The sequence below is a fragment of the Micromesistius poutassou genome, assembly GCF_964030765.1.
Source record: "Micromesistius poutassou genome assembly, chromosome: 22".
Lineage (NCBI taxonomy): Eukaryota > Metazoa > Chordata > Actinopteri > Gadiformes > Gadidae > Micromesistius > Micromesistius poutassou.
Window position 1 is genome coordinate 6,811,982 of NC_140292.1, and position 18,931 is coordinate 6,830,912.

Consider the following 18,931-nt stretch of genomic DNA (forward strand, 5'->3'; position numbering starts at 1 on the left):
TGTTAATACCGGTTTGATACACTCGTAGTTAATTAGTCACTACATCACTTTGTCAAGGTTTAATGAGCAACGTGTGAAATACACCCGTTGTGATCATTCATACAGGTAGGGCTCTCTATGGCCGCACAGCCGCTCGCTTAACTCCGGTATCACGGCTCTCTAAAGGGTCTGTGATCATTATAATGCCGTTTAAAACGTGTTGTCACAGCGTGTCAAGCTGCTTCACAGCTGCAGGCTACTTCACCTTCTCCACTCTCAGCTTCTGAAGTGTAGCAAAGTAAACACACACACCAAAATCGCATGTGTAGACGTTTTTATTATAAAAGGGGATCTATGAATTAAGTCTGACATGTGCAATACATTTGTATCTAATTTTAAATCGGATGCAACAATGTGAGCGATGTAAACTTGTGAGAGGAAAGCTCCAACAGACAGTTTGAGACAGGACTTAATAGCCTCTGGGAACGTCTTAAATATCCCCCACCTGTCACAAGCGAATATCGTGAAAGATTATCTGAACAGATTACATTCATGGTTTTTCAAGTTTTACGGAGGTAATGTGATCGTGCTTAAAAGCTTTCACTGTAACTTTGACTAAACATTACTTCTTGTAACTATAGGTATACTAATAGCAGGCCTAATACCAGTGTATACAGACCATGAGTACAGAATGACACAAAACTAAATCAGATAAGCCTTTCTCCACAATGGCCTTACATTCTGTGGCAGTTTCTTTGCAGAAAGGTCACACACAAGTCACTTGTGCAATGATGGGAGATCTACCACATACTCCCATCATCCAACTTTGTGTAACAGAATTTGATTTATGCACTACGATCTAGTTAGAAATATTGAGTTAGAAAATTGCTATATTAATGCATGCAATATAATTATAACCCAATGATATGAAATATGTGAAGCGGCTGTTATATTTCTTCTACTAACCTTTAGTATTTTAAGGTTAGCATGAATAATGCATTTTTAATTACCTTTAATTAAGCTAAAAAAGATTTTGTCATATAATATTATAAAAAATTGGTTATATTGCTCAGAAAATAAATCAATGTAATGCACCACATAACTTCTTTCTTCTACTTGTTTGTGATCATCTATAAATGAAAGAGCTTTCCACAACCAACATCAATCATTGTGTTTGCCGATGTGCATTGTGAAAGGCACATTTGAAGCCAACAAATTTGAAACTCGGGTTAAACTAACCCTAACCCTAACCTCATTTGGGCGGGTTGTAGAATGGGAAATATTATTTTGGATGATGGAGGCTGGTATGGTACCACACCCTCAAACCCAGAAAAACATCTTATTAAGATAAGTTACCAACATAAATGTCCTATAACGGTATATTTTATGTAGGATATATGCTTTGTAAACATATGTCCTTCACAATTGTATATTTTATGAATGATATATAATTTGTAAACAATGTGCACATGCAGGCTAAGAGGCTGAGTAGTTTAGCAGTGAAAAACACTCACGCACAGATGCACAACACAATGAATCAGTGAGTGAAATAAAAACAATTGATTTTGCTTTGTTTAAAAAAACAAAAACTAACAAACGGCGAGCCAGGCTCATCTCAAGACATCATAAATCAGAACCCAATGACCCAGCAAACAGACAGAGGAAGTGTGAGCGTATTCCACCTCCTACGTCCAAACAATGGAAACAAGGAGGATGAACACCGGGCAGTCCACCGGACCAGGAGCCCTGATCTGACCCAGAGCCAGGATCTGACCTGGAACCCGGACTTGACCTGGAGCCCTGACCGGACCTGGACCCCAGAATGGGAGCCTGAGCCTGGGACGGACCTGGAGCCTGGACCAGCACCGCAGTGGAGCCGGGGGAGGGGGTGAACCCTGCACCGTCTTGCACGACCTCTGGGCTTCCTGCAAGCCTGTCCCCCCACCCCCGCAAACCAAGGTTGATGATGATGATGATGATGATGATGAGAGTGATGGTGGTGGACAGGATAGGAGTCAGCAGGCCAGGCAGGAAGAGCCAAGGCCTGGATGGGGTAGGGGTTGGTTCCTGTCCAGGGAAATCCTGTCTTTCAGAAGCATGTGTCTTGGGGCGGGGGGGGGGGGTCAATATGTCATCTTGGGAGACGCAGCAGTGTGCTGAGATGCTGCAAGCCCAACATTACTTTACAAGCAGATCAACTATTTGTAGGAGTCTGTGTTGCTCAAGGATCCTACAGGTGGACTGGGGATATTTGGGTTTCAAACTTAATGTTAGTGGAGGCACTTATCGTTAGTGGAGACATGTATCATTAGGTGAGACATATCGTTAGGTGAGACACATATCATTAGGTGAGACGTATCGTTTGGTGAGACAGGTATCGTTAGGTGAGACAAGAATCGTTTGGTAAGACAGGTATTGTTAGGTGAGACAGGTATCGTTAGGCGAGACCCGATCATCAGGTGAGACCCAATCATTAGGTGAGACACGTATCATTAGGTGAGACACATTTCATTAGTGAAGACACGTATCGTTAGTGAAGACGAGTCACGTTTCATCAGGGGAGACACACATCGTTAGTGGGAACACGTTGTTTCCGGAAGAGGCAGTGGAAGTGGCCGCGGCTCCATTGGCCGTCTCCGGATCTTCTTCAGTTGGGGCTGGGCTGGGGGGTCTCTGAGGGCACAAGGCCTCTCTTCATGCCCTCCTCTATCCTCTCCATTGTGAGGCAGCCTGGGTCCCCCCCACCCATCCACCCTCGCCTCCCAGGGCTAAATGGACGCCCCTGTCATCCACTCGCGCCCGGCCAGCTCTGAGTATCAGCTGCTTCTCATTATGCGTCACAGGTAGAGCTGGCTGGACAAACAGGCTTGTGAGTGAAAGTGATCCTGTTCACTGAATAAATTGTTGTTTTTAAGCAATAACTAAAGTGGAAAGTGACATGGACTCACCATTAATTGCACTTCATACAGAGAATCAATGTGAAACATATTGTTTGGTGACACTGGTGATGAATAAGAAATCTGAAGGGGTTCTATGGGGCAGCCACAGTGTGTTCTGCTAGCTCCCCCATTTTCTCTGGCTTGACAGGCAACACACATAAGTCATTCAGACACACACACACACACACACGCACACACAGATCACCTCTTTACATTGCTTCTTCCTGACAGGTGGTATGTTGAAAAGACCCTCAAGGCAGATCATCTAAGCAGAGGAAGACCTTCTGAATACTGAGTGTTTATTGAAATTCTGGAAACAAACGTGTAAACGTGTAAAGACAACCACTGTACTGCAAAACTCACACAGATTCACCTCAACCTTCTTCTTCAATGTGACTGGAACAAAGTACTTTTGTTAATAATGTTTAATAATTTGGCAAATTAAGTTTTCTAAAACCTTTTCCTTACATTTTACATTCTTATCTGTCCGACTGCCAGGTTGAACACGGACTCCTTAATGATACATGCGTAGCTCCAATTAGATTACAACTTAAGTGGCCTACAACCACTAATGAGACCAACGAACAACGAACGCTTTAGTCCAATGTTATTTCTAACAAGAAAATACTGACACCTGCTGGCGGGTTCAGCTTGGTGCTGCAGCGGAACCTTTGTCTCTCAATCCTTTCCAAGCGGAAGCATAACGGGGACGCACCAAATGAGTGATGTTGTTTGTGGTGCGACTGTGTAGTTCCTGAAGAATTCATATGCATTTTTATTTGTTTCTGTTATCATAGCTAGTCAGACAAAACGTCAAACGCATAATGTTATCCCATACACAAAAACGAGTTTTGAAATACGTCGAGGCGGGTAGTTTATTGAAGTTGAAGTCATATTTGCGGAAGCATAAAGACGTCGATGTTAATTTCTCTCAAGGCAAAAAGGAAAGAACACCGTTGCATGTGTCTTGTTCGCGGGGGGACGACGCGGTGCTGCGGCTCCTACTGAAGCATGGGGCTGAAGTCCTTCGTAAGGACCGTAAAGGCGACACAGTATTGCATATAGCGGCCAACAGAGCGCTTAAACATGGACGAACAGGTGAAAGCCCCTGGTGATATCCTTTGATCCTGAGGTCTGCAGGGCACCAGACAGACCTCTCTCTAACCCTGTGTCTTGTGTTTGTCTCCTCAGCTTATGAGGACCTTGTCATCCCTCTGCGGAACAGCTGCCCTGAAGCGATGCAGACACCGAACTCTGCTGGCGTCACACCTGAAGACTTGTTGCAGTGGATGAAAGATGACCAGGTTGGTCTACTCAAGCGTTTTAATAGTATCATAATGGTACCAAAGTCAAAACTTGTTGTAGATGTGCTGTAGTATGTTGTTTGATCGAAATTAAATGATTCGCCAAAGATTCACTAAACCTGGATAGTTGGCCCAACAGTGTGTTGTATATCTTTGTTTTCATTAGGACTAGGACGCACAACTAAACAGAAATGTTCCACATTTATAAAAAGCTTTCTGGAATAAATCGTGATAAATGTTTGATGTTCAGATAAAAATGTTGACATGTATGAGTGTTTCTTATAAGCCAAGGCCCAGCAAGAGCCAACAGCCTGTGGCTGACCCAGAGAAGGAGTGGAGAGAGAAGCTCTTTGGAGAATGTGAAAATGACTTCTTTGAAAGCTTCGGCGTATATGAGGGTACTTTTAACTTTTACTTTGTACTGTTATTAGATATAACTCCAATTAATGATCCATTTATAAACGAATAAACCCTGAATTATCCATGTATAACAGATTAAACCTTGAATAATACATACATTTATGACTGGATGGACTGGAATGATACCTCTATCACTGAATACATACTGAATAATCCATTCATAACTGAGTAAAATGGAATAATCCATTTTATCACTGATTAACCGCCGTTGCCTTGCAGCCGACAACCTGCCCCTCGACGACGAAGAGGAGGACTTCGGAGACTGGGCCGACCAAATCAGGAACGAGTATTTCGAGAAAAAGAACGCAGAGGCTCAGAGGCTGGCCGCTTCAGGCTCCAGCCGCAAGAGGGGGAAGAGCGCCAAGGAGAAGGAGGAAGAGGAGCAAGCCTACAAGGAGCTGCACGAGAAGCTGCAGAAGGAGCACGAGGAGTACCTGGCCCGGGCCAAGCGCAAGGAGGAGGAGACCCGCCTGGCCAAGAAGCGCCGCTACGACAAGAAATGCGAGGCGACCTTCAAGAGCGGGGCCGGGGCCAGCGCCACCGCCCCGACCCCCAGCGCCAAGTTGGGCTACGGGGACATCCCCTGGCCGGCCCCCCGCGGCACGGTGGCGGACATGCTGGAGGTGATGCTGACCGGAGCCGACCGCACGGACCTGCCCACCTTCCGGAAGCTGCTGAAGCGACAGCAGACACTGTGGCACCCGGACAGGTTTGCCCAGCGGTGCGGCTCGCGGCTGCAGGAGACGGACAGGAAGAGGATCCTGGACACGGTCACGGCACTCTCGCAGGAGCTCAACAGACTGGCGCAGACTCTGAGGGACTAGGGGGAAACGAGGAAAGGAAAGGAAAGGAGGTCAGATAAGATCGTAACATAGAGGAGGGAGACCGAAGATTCACCTGTGTCCCTAAAGACAAGACAAAATGGTCATCGAGCATTTGGAACGTGGCAGTTATTTTTGACTGGTTGTCATGATTCTTTCAATCTTGAATTAAAAAAGACTACCTCTGTTCCATGTTATTTAAAGTATTGTGATATAAAATGAATAAAAAAATGAAAATTGAACATAAAGTTAACATGAATTGGTTTTTAAATGTTCATTTGTGTAGATATTTCCTTCAGCCGGACCGTTTCAATGCATTGAAATGCATTCTGCACAACGTGTCGTATTTGTAATAACTGATTTTTACCATAAAATACCAATGTCTTCTAATTGTGAATGCATATACTATAAGAATAAATGGTTTAGATACTATTGCAAACATGTTTTTTTTGATACAGCTGGATTGTAAGTAATGAATCGCCTTAAAAAAACGCCGCTAGTCCAGTTGTTGATAATGACTGAAAAAGCGATGCGCAGGTTGCCAGATTTTTTAATATCCCTCTTTATATCGTCCGCACACTACATGATGTGGTTTGTTTATGTGGGTGTAGCGCTAACGAAATTGCATGGCAACAGTAGGCCTACGTTTTTCAATAAAGGTTACTGTTGAATAATAACCGTTGTAAAGAATTTTCTTGATATGTATTCCGATTTGCATTGATTTGTTACGTGTAAATTGATTAATGTCACAGGACACAAAAGGCAACTCCTATTTATTTCAATATAGGCCTACCTTTAAATGTCTCTTAGGTTATTAAAATGGATTGTGCTGTTGACTATATACTTATAAAAAATATGTCGCTTGTAGGCTATTATTCACAAGAGTCACACTTGTCTCACACGTCTACACTTAGAGACAATGGAAAAATCTGGCAACCCGGAGACGCAATCTGTGTCCATTCTGCCGCCGGCGGAGAGCGAGTGAAGGCCGCAGCCTGTCTTCAAATTATCCACATTTATTGTTCTGCGATACTCCTTTTTGTAGTTCCGCGTTACACCTTTCTTATATAGCGTATTGTGCTTTTGCCATTCGTTTGTTATACTACTGAGGTTCATTCAGGCTGCGGTGTAGGCCTACCGTCCCGGAGACAGGTGCTCTAGGTAGGCTTTATGATGACGCCTTTCTCGGAACTCGGTCGATGGAGAAGGTGCATCAGGGAGGATTCGCTCTTTGTTTTCACTATATTCAGCAGACATTAAACGGATGGTAAACCCATATGGGCTGTATGGGAGCGAGGTTTAGACTGCGCGCGAGACAGCTTTGGTTTAATTTGTTAAATGGACGTTAGTTAATCCGCGGGCAATTTAATTGATTCACGTGTAAACACTTGAATTCGCGGTAAGGTTATTATGTAGCTAGTTGTTTGTATTTGTGACAACAAAGCGTTCGTCTTCGGAGCAGAAGAGCTCCACTTTAAGGCCCGGGAGTGGAGGTGGTTGGTTGTCTGCAGATAAGATGGTGTTCAGAAGTGAGGAGATGTGCTTGGCCCAATTGTTTCTGCAGTCTGGCTCTGAATACGACTGCATAAGTGAACTCGGCGAGATGGGACTCGTGGAGTTTCGTGATGTAAGTACCTGAACTGTAGAAATAATACCAAAAACGAATAAAGCCCGTTCAACTGGGTGGTTCCTACAATAGCATCATGAGCTTTAACGGCAGCGAACACCTGACTGTCTGTGACAGGGCGCACGTGTTAATTTGCGGATGCAGCGAAATAATGAACGAAGTAAAAGTTCGTCCTCCAATCGGAGATAAATGGGCATGCTACATTTAAATAAAAATGCTGCTAACGTGTCAAATAATGCTATGGTTTGCTGTCCCCACCTGAATAATCTATTCATGTTTTATTTATAATATCGACTATTCTTTCAGTTGAATCCCAGCGTCAGCTCCTTCCAGCGCCGCTTCGTCAGTGAAATTAAAAGGTGCGAGGAGATGGAGAGAATCCTGGGTAAGATGAGAGGATGGATCAAGTAAAACAAATGTCCAAACATAACAGCTCATTTGTTGCCTATAAAATCCAGTTGTTATAAAAAATACATGTGTGGTATGAATATACATGTAGGCTATATTACCTCATCAGATATTTCAATCCATTTGTTATAATAATAAACATCACCTTATCTTTCCATTGGACAGGATACCTTTTGAGGAAAGTAAAACAAATGTCCAAACATAACAGCTCATTTGTTGCCTATAAAATCCAGTTATAAAAATACATGTGTGGTATGAATATACGTGTAGACTATACGCATGCATGCTATAGTACCTCATCAGATATGTCAATCCATTTGTTATAATAATAAACATCACCTTATCTTTCCATTGGACAGGATACCTTTTGAGGGAGATTCGTAAAGCTAATATTGCTGTTCCAGAAGAGGAAGCGAGTCCAGCCGCCCCTCCACCTAAGCAAGTGCTGGAGATCATGGTAGGCTACTTGAACAACCCCTGGAGATCATAGTAGGCTACAGCACCAAGTCCTGTGTGGTTGTCACTGTATGGTGTAACCTCTAGTGCTCACTGTTAGTGTAACCTCTAGTGTTCACTGTATGGTGTAACCTCTAGTGGTCACTGTTAGTGTAACCTCTAGTGTTCACTGTATGGTGTAACCTCTAGTGGTCACTGTTAGTGTAACCTCTAGTGCTCACTGTATGGTGTAACCTCTAGTGGTCACTGTATGGTGCAACCTCTAGTGGTCACTGTATGGTGTAACCTCTAGTGCTCACTGTTAGTGTAACCTCTAGTGGTCACTGTATGGTGTAACCTCTAGTGTTCACTGTATGGTGTAACCTCTAGTGCTCACTGTTAGTGTAACCTCTAGTGGTCACTGTATGGTGTAACCTCTAGTGGTCACTGTATGGTGTAACCTCTAGTGGTCACTGTTAGTGTAACCTCTAGTGGTCACTGTATGGTGTAACCTCTAGTGGTCACTGTATGGTGTAACCTCTAGTGGTCACTGTTAGTGTAACCTCTAGTGTTCACTGTATGGTGTAACCTCTAGTGGTCACTGTATGGTGTAACCTCTAGTGGTCACTGTTAGTGTAACCTCTAGTGTTCACTGTATGGTGTAACCTCTAGTGGTCACTGTATGGTGTAACCTCTAGTGTTCACTGTATGGTGTAACCTCTAGTGCTCACTGTTAGTGTAACCTCTAGTGTTCACTGTATGGTGTAACCTCTAGTGCTCACTGTTAGTGTAACCTCTAGTGCTCACTGTATGGTGTAACCTCTAGTGGTCACTGTTAGTGTAACCTCTAGTGGTCACTGTTAGTGTAACCTCTAGTGCTCACTGTTAGTGTAACCTCTAGTGGTCACTGTATGGTGTAACCTCTAGTGGTCACTGTTAGTGTAACCTCTAGTGGTCACTGTATGGTGTAACCTCTAGTGGTCACTGTATGGTGTAACCTCTAGTGGTCACTGTTAGTGTAACCTCTAGTGGTCACTGTATGGTGTAACCTCTAGTGGTCACTGTTAGTGTAACCTCTAGTGGTCACTGTATGGTGTAACCTCTAGTGGTCACTGTATGGTGTAACCTCTAGTGGTCACTGTATGGTGTAACCTCTAGTGCTCACTGTATGGTGTAACCTCTAGTGGTCACTGTATGGTATAACCTCTAGTGGTCACTGTATGGTGTAACCTCTAGTGCTCACTGTATGGTGTAACCTCTAGTGGTCACTGTATGATGTAACCTGTGGATATCACTATGATGTCGTCTTTAGTGGTCACTGTGTGATGTCACTGTGTGATGTCCCCTGTAGGAGCAGCTCCAGAGGTTGGAGATGGAGCTGAGTGAGGTGGCGCGGAACAAGGAGAAGCTGCAGAGGAACCGCCTGGAGCTGACGGAGTACACACACATGTTGAAGATCACACGCACCTTCATCCACAGCCGCTCCAGGGTGAGTGATAATGGGGGACTCATTCCTCCTGTGAATGCACTTAGTTGATACACTATTCTATATACTTCATTTCTCGCCATTGGTCCTTGTCCAGAATTTAGCATTCAAGCTCATTTGTAAACTTTTGTTCACCAATGGTTTACGTGTATGTAAACCATATGGGTAGAACAAGCTATAAATTATTTCTTTCTACATTATTATTCTATCATATTATTCAAATGTGCAATGAATTATATATGGGGGATTATAACAAGATTGCCATTCTGAAGCCTTCGATATCCCTTAGCAAGGATACTTTCTTGCAAGTTACAAATTGTTTTTCTTTAAACCTAATTTGCATTCTCCCGGATCACTCTTTGCATAACCCTACTGATTTACATAAATTTGTATTTCTTTCCAATCTCGTTTTTTTTATCAAACATTTTCCATTAACAAAAAGTAGTCAATCTACAACATGTATTAGAAGAAATGTGAAAAAATGTATTTGTACAAATTGGTTTTTAATTTCAAAATAAAAGCGTCATTCCTTTGCCTTCAGCACGAGGCCCTGGGGCCGCAGTATGAAGAGTTCCCCACGCTGGAGACTGACCCAGCAGGGACCGGCTGCACCGGCATGCAGAGACTGGGGGCCAAGCTGGGGTGATCTTTATCATCGTCCACATATACATCTTTCACACAAAGGCTCTCAGCCTAATGGCTGGTGTGTCGTATTAATGAATGGCGTTTAATTGTAAATTGTATCTAAATTGTAAACCTCTCCATGGCTTGTAGGTTTGTGTCGGGTCTGATCCATAGAGGGAAGGTGGAGGCGTTTGAGCGAATGCTGTGGAGAGTGTGTAAAGGCTACACCATCCTGAGCTACACAGAGGTGGACGAGAGTCTGGCTGACCTGGACACTGTGAGTTCAACGGTGCAGAACACTGCTCATTTGATGTCTTTATCTGTTACCCACAGGGTTTTAGTATAATTAAGCCGACCGTCTCCATAATGTGATTCCTTGCATTTGTTTAAGAGGCTTAATCTGATGTATTGTCCTGCCGTACAGTCTACAGCCGCTCCTCCTGACACGTCTAAAGTGGAACACGGCGGGTGCCTGGCCTACATTGGTCACATGAGTCAAACCCTCCTATTAGAGAAGTGGGTCTGGAGTAGTTACAACAGCACCTCATTTTACAACGTTACACTATTTTTATTTTAGGGTGAGATCAACAAAAGTGTCGTGTTTCTTATCTCCTTCTGGGGCGACCAGATTGGGCAGAAGGTTCAGAAGATCTGTGATTGGTGAGTCTACCTTTTTAAAGAAATAAACAGATTCTTCTTTGATGCATTGCCAAAGCCAAACATGATGTAGTACACATGAAACATGTATTTATTATATATAAAGACATGATGTGGTAGATGTTAAACATTATGTTGTAGATGTAAAAAATTATGTAGTACATGAAAAATGTATTTATAACGTGTAACAACATGATGCAATACACATGATGGAGTTTTTTTTCAATACGTAGTCTTCTTCCCCCCTCAGCTACCACTGTCATCTGTACCCCCACCCGGAGAATGATGAGGAGAGGGCGGACGTGATGGACAGCCTTAGGACACGCATCCAAGATCTCAACAATGTAGGACTTCCACAAACCAAAAGGGGGTGAAGGGCTCTGGGTTTCGATCCCATATGTGTTCTTTATGTATCCCTGAGCCTGGCAACACTAGTCAATACTATGTAATTTTATAGATTCTGAATAAAAAGGTGGAATACTAGTAAATACTATGTCATAGTATAGATTCATAATAAAAAAGGTTAAATACTAGTAAATACTATTTCATAGTATAGATTCATAATAAAAAAGGTTAATAACTTTGTCATAGTATAGGATCATAATAAACAGGGTAAAGTCTAGTCAATAATATAGATCCTAAATAAACGGTTGTGTGCAGGTGCTGCATCGCACCGAGGACTACCTGAGGCAGGTTCTGCAGAAGTCCTCGGAGTCGGCCTTCTCCTGGGTGGTGCAGGTGAAGAAGATGAAGGCCATCTACCACATCCTCAACCTGTGCAGCTTCGACGTCACCAACAAGTGTCTGATCGCAGAGGTGTGGTGTCCCGTCAGTGACCTGGCCAACCTGCGGGGGGCGCTGGAGGAAGGCTCGGTGAGCGTGAAAGCATCCACTGATGCTCACTCACACCCCCACTTTATCAGATCATGTGAAATTGATGTGTATTTTTTTTTGTGGGTTTCCAGAGGAAAGGTGAGGCCACGGTGCCGTCGTTCGTCAACCGCATCCCGAGCAATGACACGCCCCCCACCATGCTCAGGACCAATAAATTCACCTGTGGGTTCCAGAGCATCGTGGAGGCCTACGGCGTGGGGGACTACAGAGAGGCCAGCCCAGGTAAACACACACACAGGAGCGCAGGAATTTATTATCTGTATTGATGTTATTAAACGACCTGCTGTTGATAAAGAATCAGTTATCTATAACTGGCCTGTGATTGTGGATGGATTATGGTGTTACTGTGTACATAATTTACAGATAGATGACATAATTTATCAACAGATTATGTTGACTGTGTATACATAATTTATATATACATTATGGTGTGACTGCCCTACATATCTCTGTTCTCAGTGATCACTGTCCAAGGGGCCACATACTTGACACATTTGATTGACAGTCAAACTAGCTGAAAGGGATTTAAATTATTCTCTTTGTCAACAGCCCCACAACTCTGACCAATCTGCCTTGATTTCAGACGAGCAGAGCAGAACGTGTATCCCTAATCCATGTCTCTGCTTGGCAGCTCCGTACACCATCATCACCTTCCCCTTCCTGTTCGCGGTGATGTTCGGGGACCTCGGCCACGGGCTGGTCATGACCCTCTTCGCCCTGTGGATGGTGCTGACAGAGAAGAACCAGAAGAAGAAACGCTCCGATAATGAAGTAGGAACCCACCGGAGATCCCATTCACAAAAAATGTTTCCCCAATCGTGAGATTTAATCATGCATAACACCCTCGACAGATCTGGAACACGTTCTTTGCGGGCCGCTACATCATTCTCCTGATGGGGTTGTTCTCGGTGTACACCGGCCTCATCTACAACGACTGCTTCTCCAAGTCCCTCAACATCTTCGGCTCGGGGTGGAGCATTAAGGCCATGTTCGCCAGCCACCAGTGGACGTGAGTGACTGACACACGAGAGGAGCACCCAGACACAAATGTTAATGTCGATGCCATCTCTGAATGTTTTTTTCCGACGTGTTGCAGGAACGAAAGCCTTCAGTCCAACAGTCTGCTCACTCTGGATCCCAACATCAGCGGCGTGTTTATCGGGCCCTACCCGTTTGGCATTGACCCCGTGAGTCCCATCAGCTCCCGTCCTGTCACGTAACGTTCACTCACTGTTACCAACTGTCTTTGATATATGTATACGTTTCTTCTTCACAATACTTGACCAGATTTGGAACATGGCGGTGAATCGTTTGTCCTTCCTGAACTCCTACAAGATGAAGATGTCCGTCATAATCGGGGTCGTGCACATGACCTTTGGAGTGGTGCTCAGTGTTTTCAACCACTTGTGAGTGTGAAGACGCTTATCTCCTCCATCTCTGGTGTCTGTCCCAAGACACTTACAGTATCTCCTCTATCTTGTGTGTCCCTCCTGTAGACACTAACCTCCTCTATCTCTGGTGTCTCCTCTAGCTCTTGTGTCCGTCCTGTAGTCGCTCATCCCCTCTATCTCTGGTCTCTGTCCTGTAGATGCTTATGTCCTCCATCTCTGGTGTCTGTCCCAAGACACTTACAGTATCTCCTCTATCTCATGTGTCCCTCCTGTAGACACTTACCTCCTCTATCTCTGGTGTCTCCTCTAGCTCTTGTGTCCGTCCTGTAGTCGCTCATCTCCTCTATCTCTGGTCTCTGTCCTGTAGATGCTTATGTCCTCTATCTCTGGGGTCTGTTCTATAGACACTGACCTCCTCTATCTCTTGTGTCCGTCCTGCAGACACTTCCGGCAGCGCTACAATGTGTACCTGGTGTTCCTCCCTGAGCTGCTCTTCCTGCTGTGTCTCTTTGGCTACCTGGTGTTCATGATCCTCTACAAGTGGCTGGCCTTCGGGGCCCCGGACTCTCGCCTGGCTCCCAGCATCCTCATCCACTTCATCAACATGTTCCTCATGCAGGACGCCGACGTCAGCCCCCTCTACCCGGGACAGGTAGGCATCGATCGGTCGAAGGGTCCCCCCGACGACAGAGTAGTGCTGTGGTGTGTTTGTCAACGGTGCTGCAGGTACGATTGTAAGAGCTGTAATTTAAAGGTCCCGTGACATGCCACCAGGTGTGAGTGTGATTAGCCGTTACAAGCAGTTTTGAAAATCTGTCTGTTATGACATCACAGGTGGGCGTGTCCACCTAGATGTGTGATGGATAGATGGCATGTCATGGGACCTTTAAGAAATACGTAAGAAACACAATAATATTAAAATAAAGAAAAACAACAGTCAAGCGTCAGAAATTTGGGAAAGTGCTGTGAGAATATGTTTGGACTCTGTATGAGACGATTTTTAGGAATTTGTCTTTCCTGTCAATCACATTAATGCACACCGCGTTATCATTTCGATGGTAGAGAATCATATGAAGGGGGAGGGAAGGGACGTAATCTGTGCGTTTAGTTCAAAGTGAGCGTTTGTGTGTCTCCTATAGAAAGGGCTACAGGTCTTCCTGGTGTGCGTTGCCGTGATGTCGGTTCCCGTGCTGTTGCTAGGGAAACCGCTCTTCTTCTACTGGCTGTACCGCGGTGGGAAAGGCCTGAGGAGACACAGGGTGAGCTTATGCTGTGTACAACCGCTGATTTGCTGAGCCCACGTGTGAACACCGATGACATGGCTCCCCCCCCCTCCCATCCCAGGGTTATGAGAGGGTGAGACGTGCAAGCGAGGAAGACGGCGCCCCGACGCCGCAGTATGACGAAGACGAAGAGGAGGGAATAGAGGAGCTGACTAGCAGAGAGGCCGCCGCCGCTGCGCCCAAACAGGTCAGCACTAGCAGACTTCTACCGGCCAGCTGGCAACACGACTCGGATGTCTTGAGAGTTAAGAGTCTGTGTCTGTGGTGTTGGGCTTCTAATGTCTTCACTGACTTCTTGTTTCTACTTTTGTCTTCTAGTTTGACTTTGCTGACGTGATTCTCCACCAGTCCATCCATACCATAGAGTACTGCCTGGGCTGCATTTCCAACACTGCCTCATACCTGCGTCTCTGGGCTCTGAGCTTGGCCCATGCTCGTAAGTACAGCGACTAGTGGGGGCTGCACAGTTACAGCTCCACTATGTTCAGTTTCATCTCTTAGTCGGTCTGGCCTTCTTTTTTCTTCTTGGTTTTGTGTGTGTGGACAGTCTAGTGCGGGGGTCACTAACAGGCGGACCGCGGTCCGGGTCCACACCCAGACGCCGTCCTATACGGACCCGGACCTATAGTCAATAAATTATTCAAGTATTTTAAATTTTGACGGGGCGCTTCTATTTTGACCGGTGCAGCGTTTCTAGACTTTACGGTACTGGTTTAGCGAATCAGGAAATCCACTGACCAATTGCATTCGAGTTAAGCCATCCCACGTGATGCTACTCAGCCAATCGAATCTGTGCATTCCCGGCGCAGGCTGCCTGGCTCACAGACAGTGAGACAGTGAGTGATCATGCGAGAGAATTGTGAGAATTACAGAGAAAGAAGTCAGATAAGAGTGAGTAATACAGCGGGAGAAGGCAGATAAGACAGCGGGAGAAGAGTGAGAAAGACAGCGGGAGAAGAGTGAGAAAGACAGCGGGAGAAGAGTGAGAAAGACAGCAAGACAGAAAAGAGACAGAAAAATAACTACACATGGCGCTCTCTAAGAAGAGAAAAGTGGACAGCGAAAACAGAGCTTTCAACCCAGAATGGACAGACTCATTCATGTTCATTCTTCCCACTAGAAACACAAAACCAGTCTGTCTCATATGCTCAGAGACAGTGGCACTCATAAAAAGTGCCAACGTGAAACGCCACTATGAGACAAAGCACAAAGTTTTTCACCAAACATACCCACTCAAGTCTGAACTGCGGTCACAGAAAATAAGCAGTCTCAGAGCCCAATATGAACAATCCACTCGGATCCTGACCCATTCATTCACTGCCCAACAACGTGCTAATGAATGTTCCCTCAGAGTCACTTGGATTTTGGGTCAACACAAAAAGCCATTTACTGATGGAGGGGTTGTCAAGGAGTGCATGAGTGCAGTAGCTGAAACCTTACTTGAGGGGAAACGGAAAGAAGAGCTTTGTGACAAAATAAAGCAAATACCCATGTCAGCATCATCAGCCACAAAGAAAAGTGAAATGTTAACCCAGGATGTGCTAGCCCAGCTGGATGAAGCCATTCATAAGGTACCATGTGTAGGCTTAGCTGTAGATGAGTCCACTGATGTGTCTGACAATGCTCAGCTGTTAATTTATGTAAGGTTCTTCAACCAAGAAAAGAAAGAGTTCTGTGAAGATGTGTTAGGTGTCCCCTTAAGACCAGTACAAGAGGAGAGGACATCTACCTGGCCATTAAGGAGATGTTAGCAAAGCGAGGAATAGAGCCGAAACAAGTAGTTTCAATAACCACAGATGGAGCCCCTGCCATGATAGGGAGAGAGAAATGAGCTGTGGCAAGAATGAAAGAGGACAATTCTGAGCTCATCTCTTACCACTGTATAATACATCAATCTGTCCTGTGCTCCACCCTGTCAGATGAGCATGCTGAAGTGATGAACACAATGATGAAGATGATAAATCTTCTCAGGGCATCCTCTTCCTATCGGCATTGCATGCTCAGGGAATTCCTCAGTGAAGTTGATGCAAACGCTGATGCTGCACAACAACGTGAGATGGCTTAGCAAAGGCAGGGTGTTAGAGCGCTTTTGGTCCATCAGAAGGGAAGTAGCAGCTTTCTTGGAAGAGCTGAGAAGTCAGAAGGCAACAGAGTTTTCTCTCTTTTTAAAAGATGAGAAAAGGATGGATAATGTGGCCTTTTTGGTTGATATCACTTCACACGAATGAACTTAATTTGAAGCTACAGGGCAAGGACAGTACAATTTGTGAACTGATGACAGCTGTCCGCTCCTTTCAGAGGAAACTTGAGGTGTTCAAGGAAGACCTGCAGGGAGACTGTGCACACTTCCCAGCAGTGCAGGAACAGGTTCAGGGACGGAGAGATTGTCTTATTTTGGTGACTTTGTCGATAAGCTGATTGTAAACTTCTCCAAATGTTTTGACAGCTTCCCCTTTGGACAGCAGCTCACCTTGTTCATTCAGAACCCATTTCTAATCACAGATGTCAGTGGGTTCTCAAAGGAAGTCACACAGCACTTCAAATGGAAAAATGCTGGGCCTCTCCAGATGCAACTGATTGATCTCCAAGCAGATGTGGCGCTGAAAGAGCAGTTTGGAATAATTGACCCTGCCACTTTCTGGCTCCAAATGGTCTCCGAGACAGCTTTCCCAGGTCTGAGGAAAGTAGCCCTGTACACATTGACCATGTTTGGCTCCACATACAGCTGCGAGGCAGCTTTTCTCTAGAGCTCAGTTCTCTCACTGAACAACAGAAAGTGGGGGGGTTGGATAAAAGAGGAAAAGAAAGAGAAGCTAAAACTGTTCAATTGTTAAGATGTGTTGAGATATGTTTTTGAAATTGGTTGAGACTGTTAAAACATTCACAAAGAAAAAGGGGAAACTCAAGCTGCTGCTATACTTAATTTTATTTTTCAAAAATGTATGTAAGTATATATTTTATCTTTATTTTAAGATTATTATTATATTTATTTTCACCATTTTGATTTTAAATGCAGCCCTTCTTTTCCTTGAAGAGATTAGTTTCAGTCGAGTCAGTTGAACCTCCTTAAATAATACATATCTTCAGTATTATCTGTATAATTGTATAAAAGTGACAATAAATATTGTCAAAATGTTTTTGAATTGTTCTTCCTATATTGATCTGACAGTCAGTTGTTGATTACATGCAGACGTTGATACAACTACTAGGCTACTTCAATATATATCACACTGAATCATAACGCAAGTTAGACATTATGATGTTCCGGACCTTTGCTTGAGGACATTTTCTCTAACTGGACCTATTTGAATTTTAGTTGAATACCCCTGGTCTAGTGGTTAGAGTGTTTTGATTCGATTTATTTAAATTGTATCAAAGTGCCTTATTAAAAGACATAAAATACAATTGAGGATTAAAACACAATAAAGTCCAGGACTTATTTACATTGTGGTCCTCACATGAAACATCAGGACAAGACAGAGAAGACACTCACAGAGTGTGTGACAATCAAATAAGTATAAGTTTGACTCCCAGCTGAAAGGTTCTGGGTTTGATCCCAAGTGTCTGAAGTCTACCTGTCGGCACCCTGCTCCTTAATGATCAGAATCCACTGTAAGTCACTCTGGAGAACCCATTTGGACTCCCTGTTTCAGAGCTGTCGGAGGTCCTGTGGGGCATGGTGATGCGCCTGGGCCTGAGGTTCACCTCCAAGCTGGGCGTGATAGCACTAGTGCCGGTGTTTGGGCTCTTCGCCACGCTCACCGTGTCCATCCTCCTGGTGATGGAGGGCCTCTCTGCCTTCCTGCACGCCCTGCGCCTCCACTGGTGGGTCTCACTCGCCCGCTCACTCAGTCACACACTCATTCACCCGCTCACTCAGTCACCCCCTCAATCAGTCACACACTTGCTCACTCAGTCACACACTCAATCAGTCACACACTCTCACTCAGTCACACACTCAATCAGTCACTCATTCCACTCATGCATTTACACTCATTCTTTATATATATATATATATATGTTGTCTGTGATCTGGTTTTTGATTTTATTTATCCATGGGTTGTTTTATATCCAGATTCAGTGGGTAGGGTAAGGACTGTCACTGGACCTAGACTTTATTAATCCCTGGGGGATACAGTTTCTGCTCTAGATACACAAAATAGACAATCAAATCAAATGATTGTTTTCCAAATGTTTCAGAAATGTTCTTACGATGCCTTTTCCTTCCCAGGGTTGAGTTCCAGAACAAGTTTTACCACGGTACGGGTGTCAAGTTCATTCCGTTTGACTTCTCCCTCATGCCGTCCATTTTTGAACAAGACGGCCTGCTGTAGGCAAACCAAACACGGTCGATGTCCTCTATGAGAGCGGCGGGGACGACCGGTGTCCCGGCACCACGCCGAACGCTGGAACAATTCCCACTGTGATAATGACAACATTTACTATGGACTGAAACCCACTGTCGTAGCAGCTTTTTATTACCATGACACCTCCCTGACATCCCGGCTGCACTACCTGGCTTACGTTAACGCCACTATCTTCAGCAGAACCCCCGGTCCGCACAGGGGGCTTCACGCGTCTCAATCTGTTACATTGGTTTTCTATTTTAGTTTTTGGAAATGGGACATAACTAGAGGCAACACATTTTCAGGCTATTTTGCAA

At 44.6% G+C, this 18,931-nt stretch overlaps 2 protein-coding genes and 1 pseudogene across 3 annotated transcripts; all 3 read left to right on the forward strand.

Annotated features, from left to right (window-relative positions):
- The first annotated feature begins 3,654 nt into the window (after positions 1–3,654).
- nfkbil1 (nuclear factor of kappa light polypeptide gene enhancer in B-cells inhibitor-like 1) lies at positions 3,655–5,983 on the forward strand. Its single transcript, XM_084486511.1, has 4 exons — positions 3,655–4,016; positions 4,110–4,222; positions 4,509–4,620; positions 4,862–5,983. Exons 1-4 carry the CDS (start codon positions 3,743–3,745, stop codon positions 5,464–5,466), a joined length of 1,104 nt encoding a protein of 367 aa, XP_084342637.1. The 5' UTR covers positions 3,655–3,742; the 3' UTR covers positions 5,467–5,983.
- A 996-nt stretch (positions 5,984–6,979) lies between these two features.
- Positions 6,980–18,602, forward strand: atp6v0a2a (ATPase H+ transporting V0 subunit a2a; the record flags this gene model as incomplete). The annotated part of the gene is made up of 20 exons (XM_084486491.1): positions 6,980–7,090; positions 7,397–7,475; positions 7,858–7,955; positions 9,285–9,422; positions 9,961–10,061; positions 10,194–10,320; positions 10,621–10,703; positions 10,951–11,044; positions 11,361–11,573; positions 11,666–11,816; positions 12,226–12,365; positions 12,446–12,603; positions 12,691–12,781; positions 12,882–13,000; positions 13,427–13,637; positions 14,125–14,244; positions 14,330–14,455; positions 14,587–14,704; positions 17,922–18,093; positions 18,500–18,602. The coding sequence occupies 20 exons, from the start codon at positions 6,980–6,982 to the stop codon at positions 18,600–18,602; spliced, it is 2,553 nt and encodes an 850-aa protein (XP_084342617.1).
- Positions 16,293–17,015, forward strand: LOC311367465 (SCAN domain-containing protein 3-like; annotated as a pseudogene). The gene has a single exon. The product of its transcript is annotated as an SCAN domain-containing protein 3-like (transcript).
- Positions 18,603–18,931: the final 329 nt, after the last annotated feature.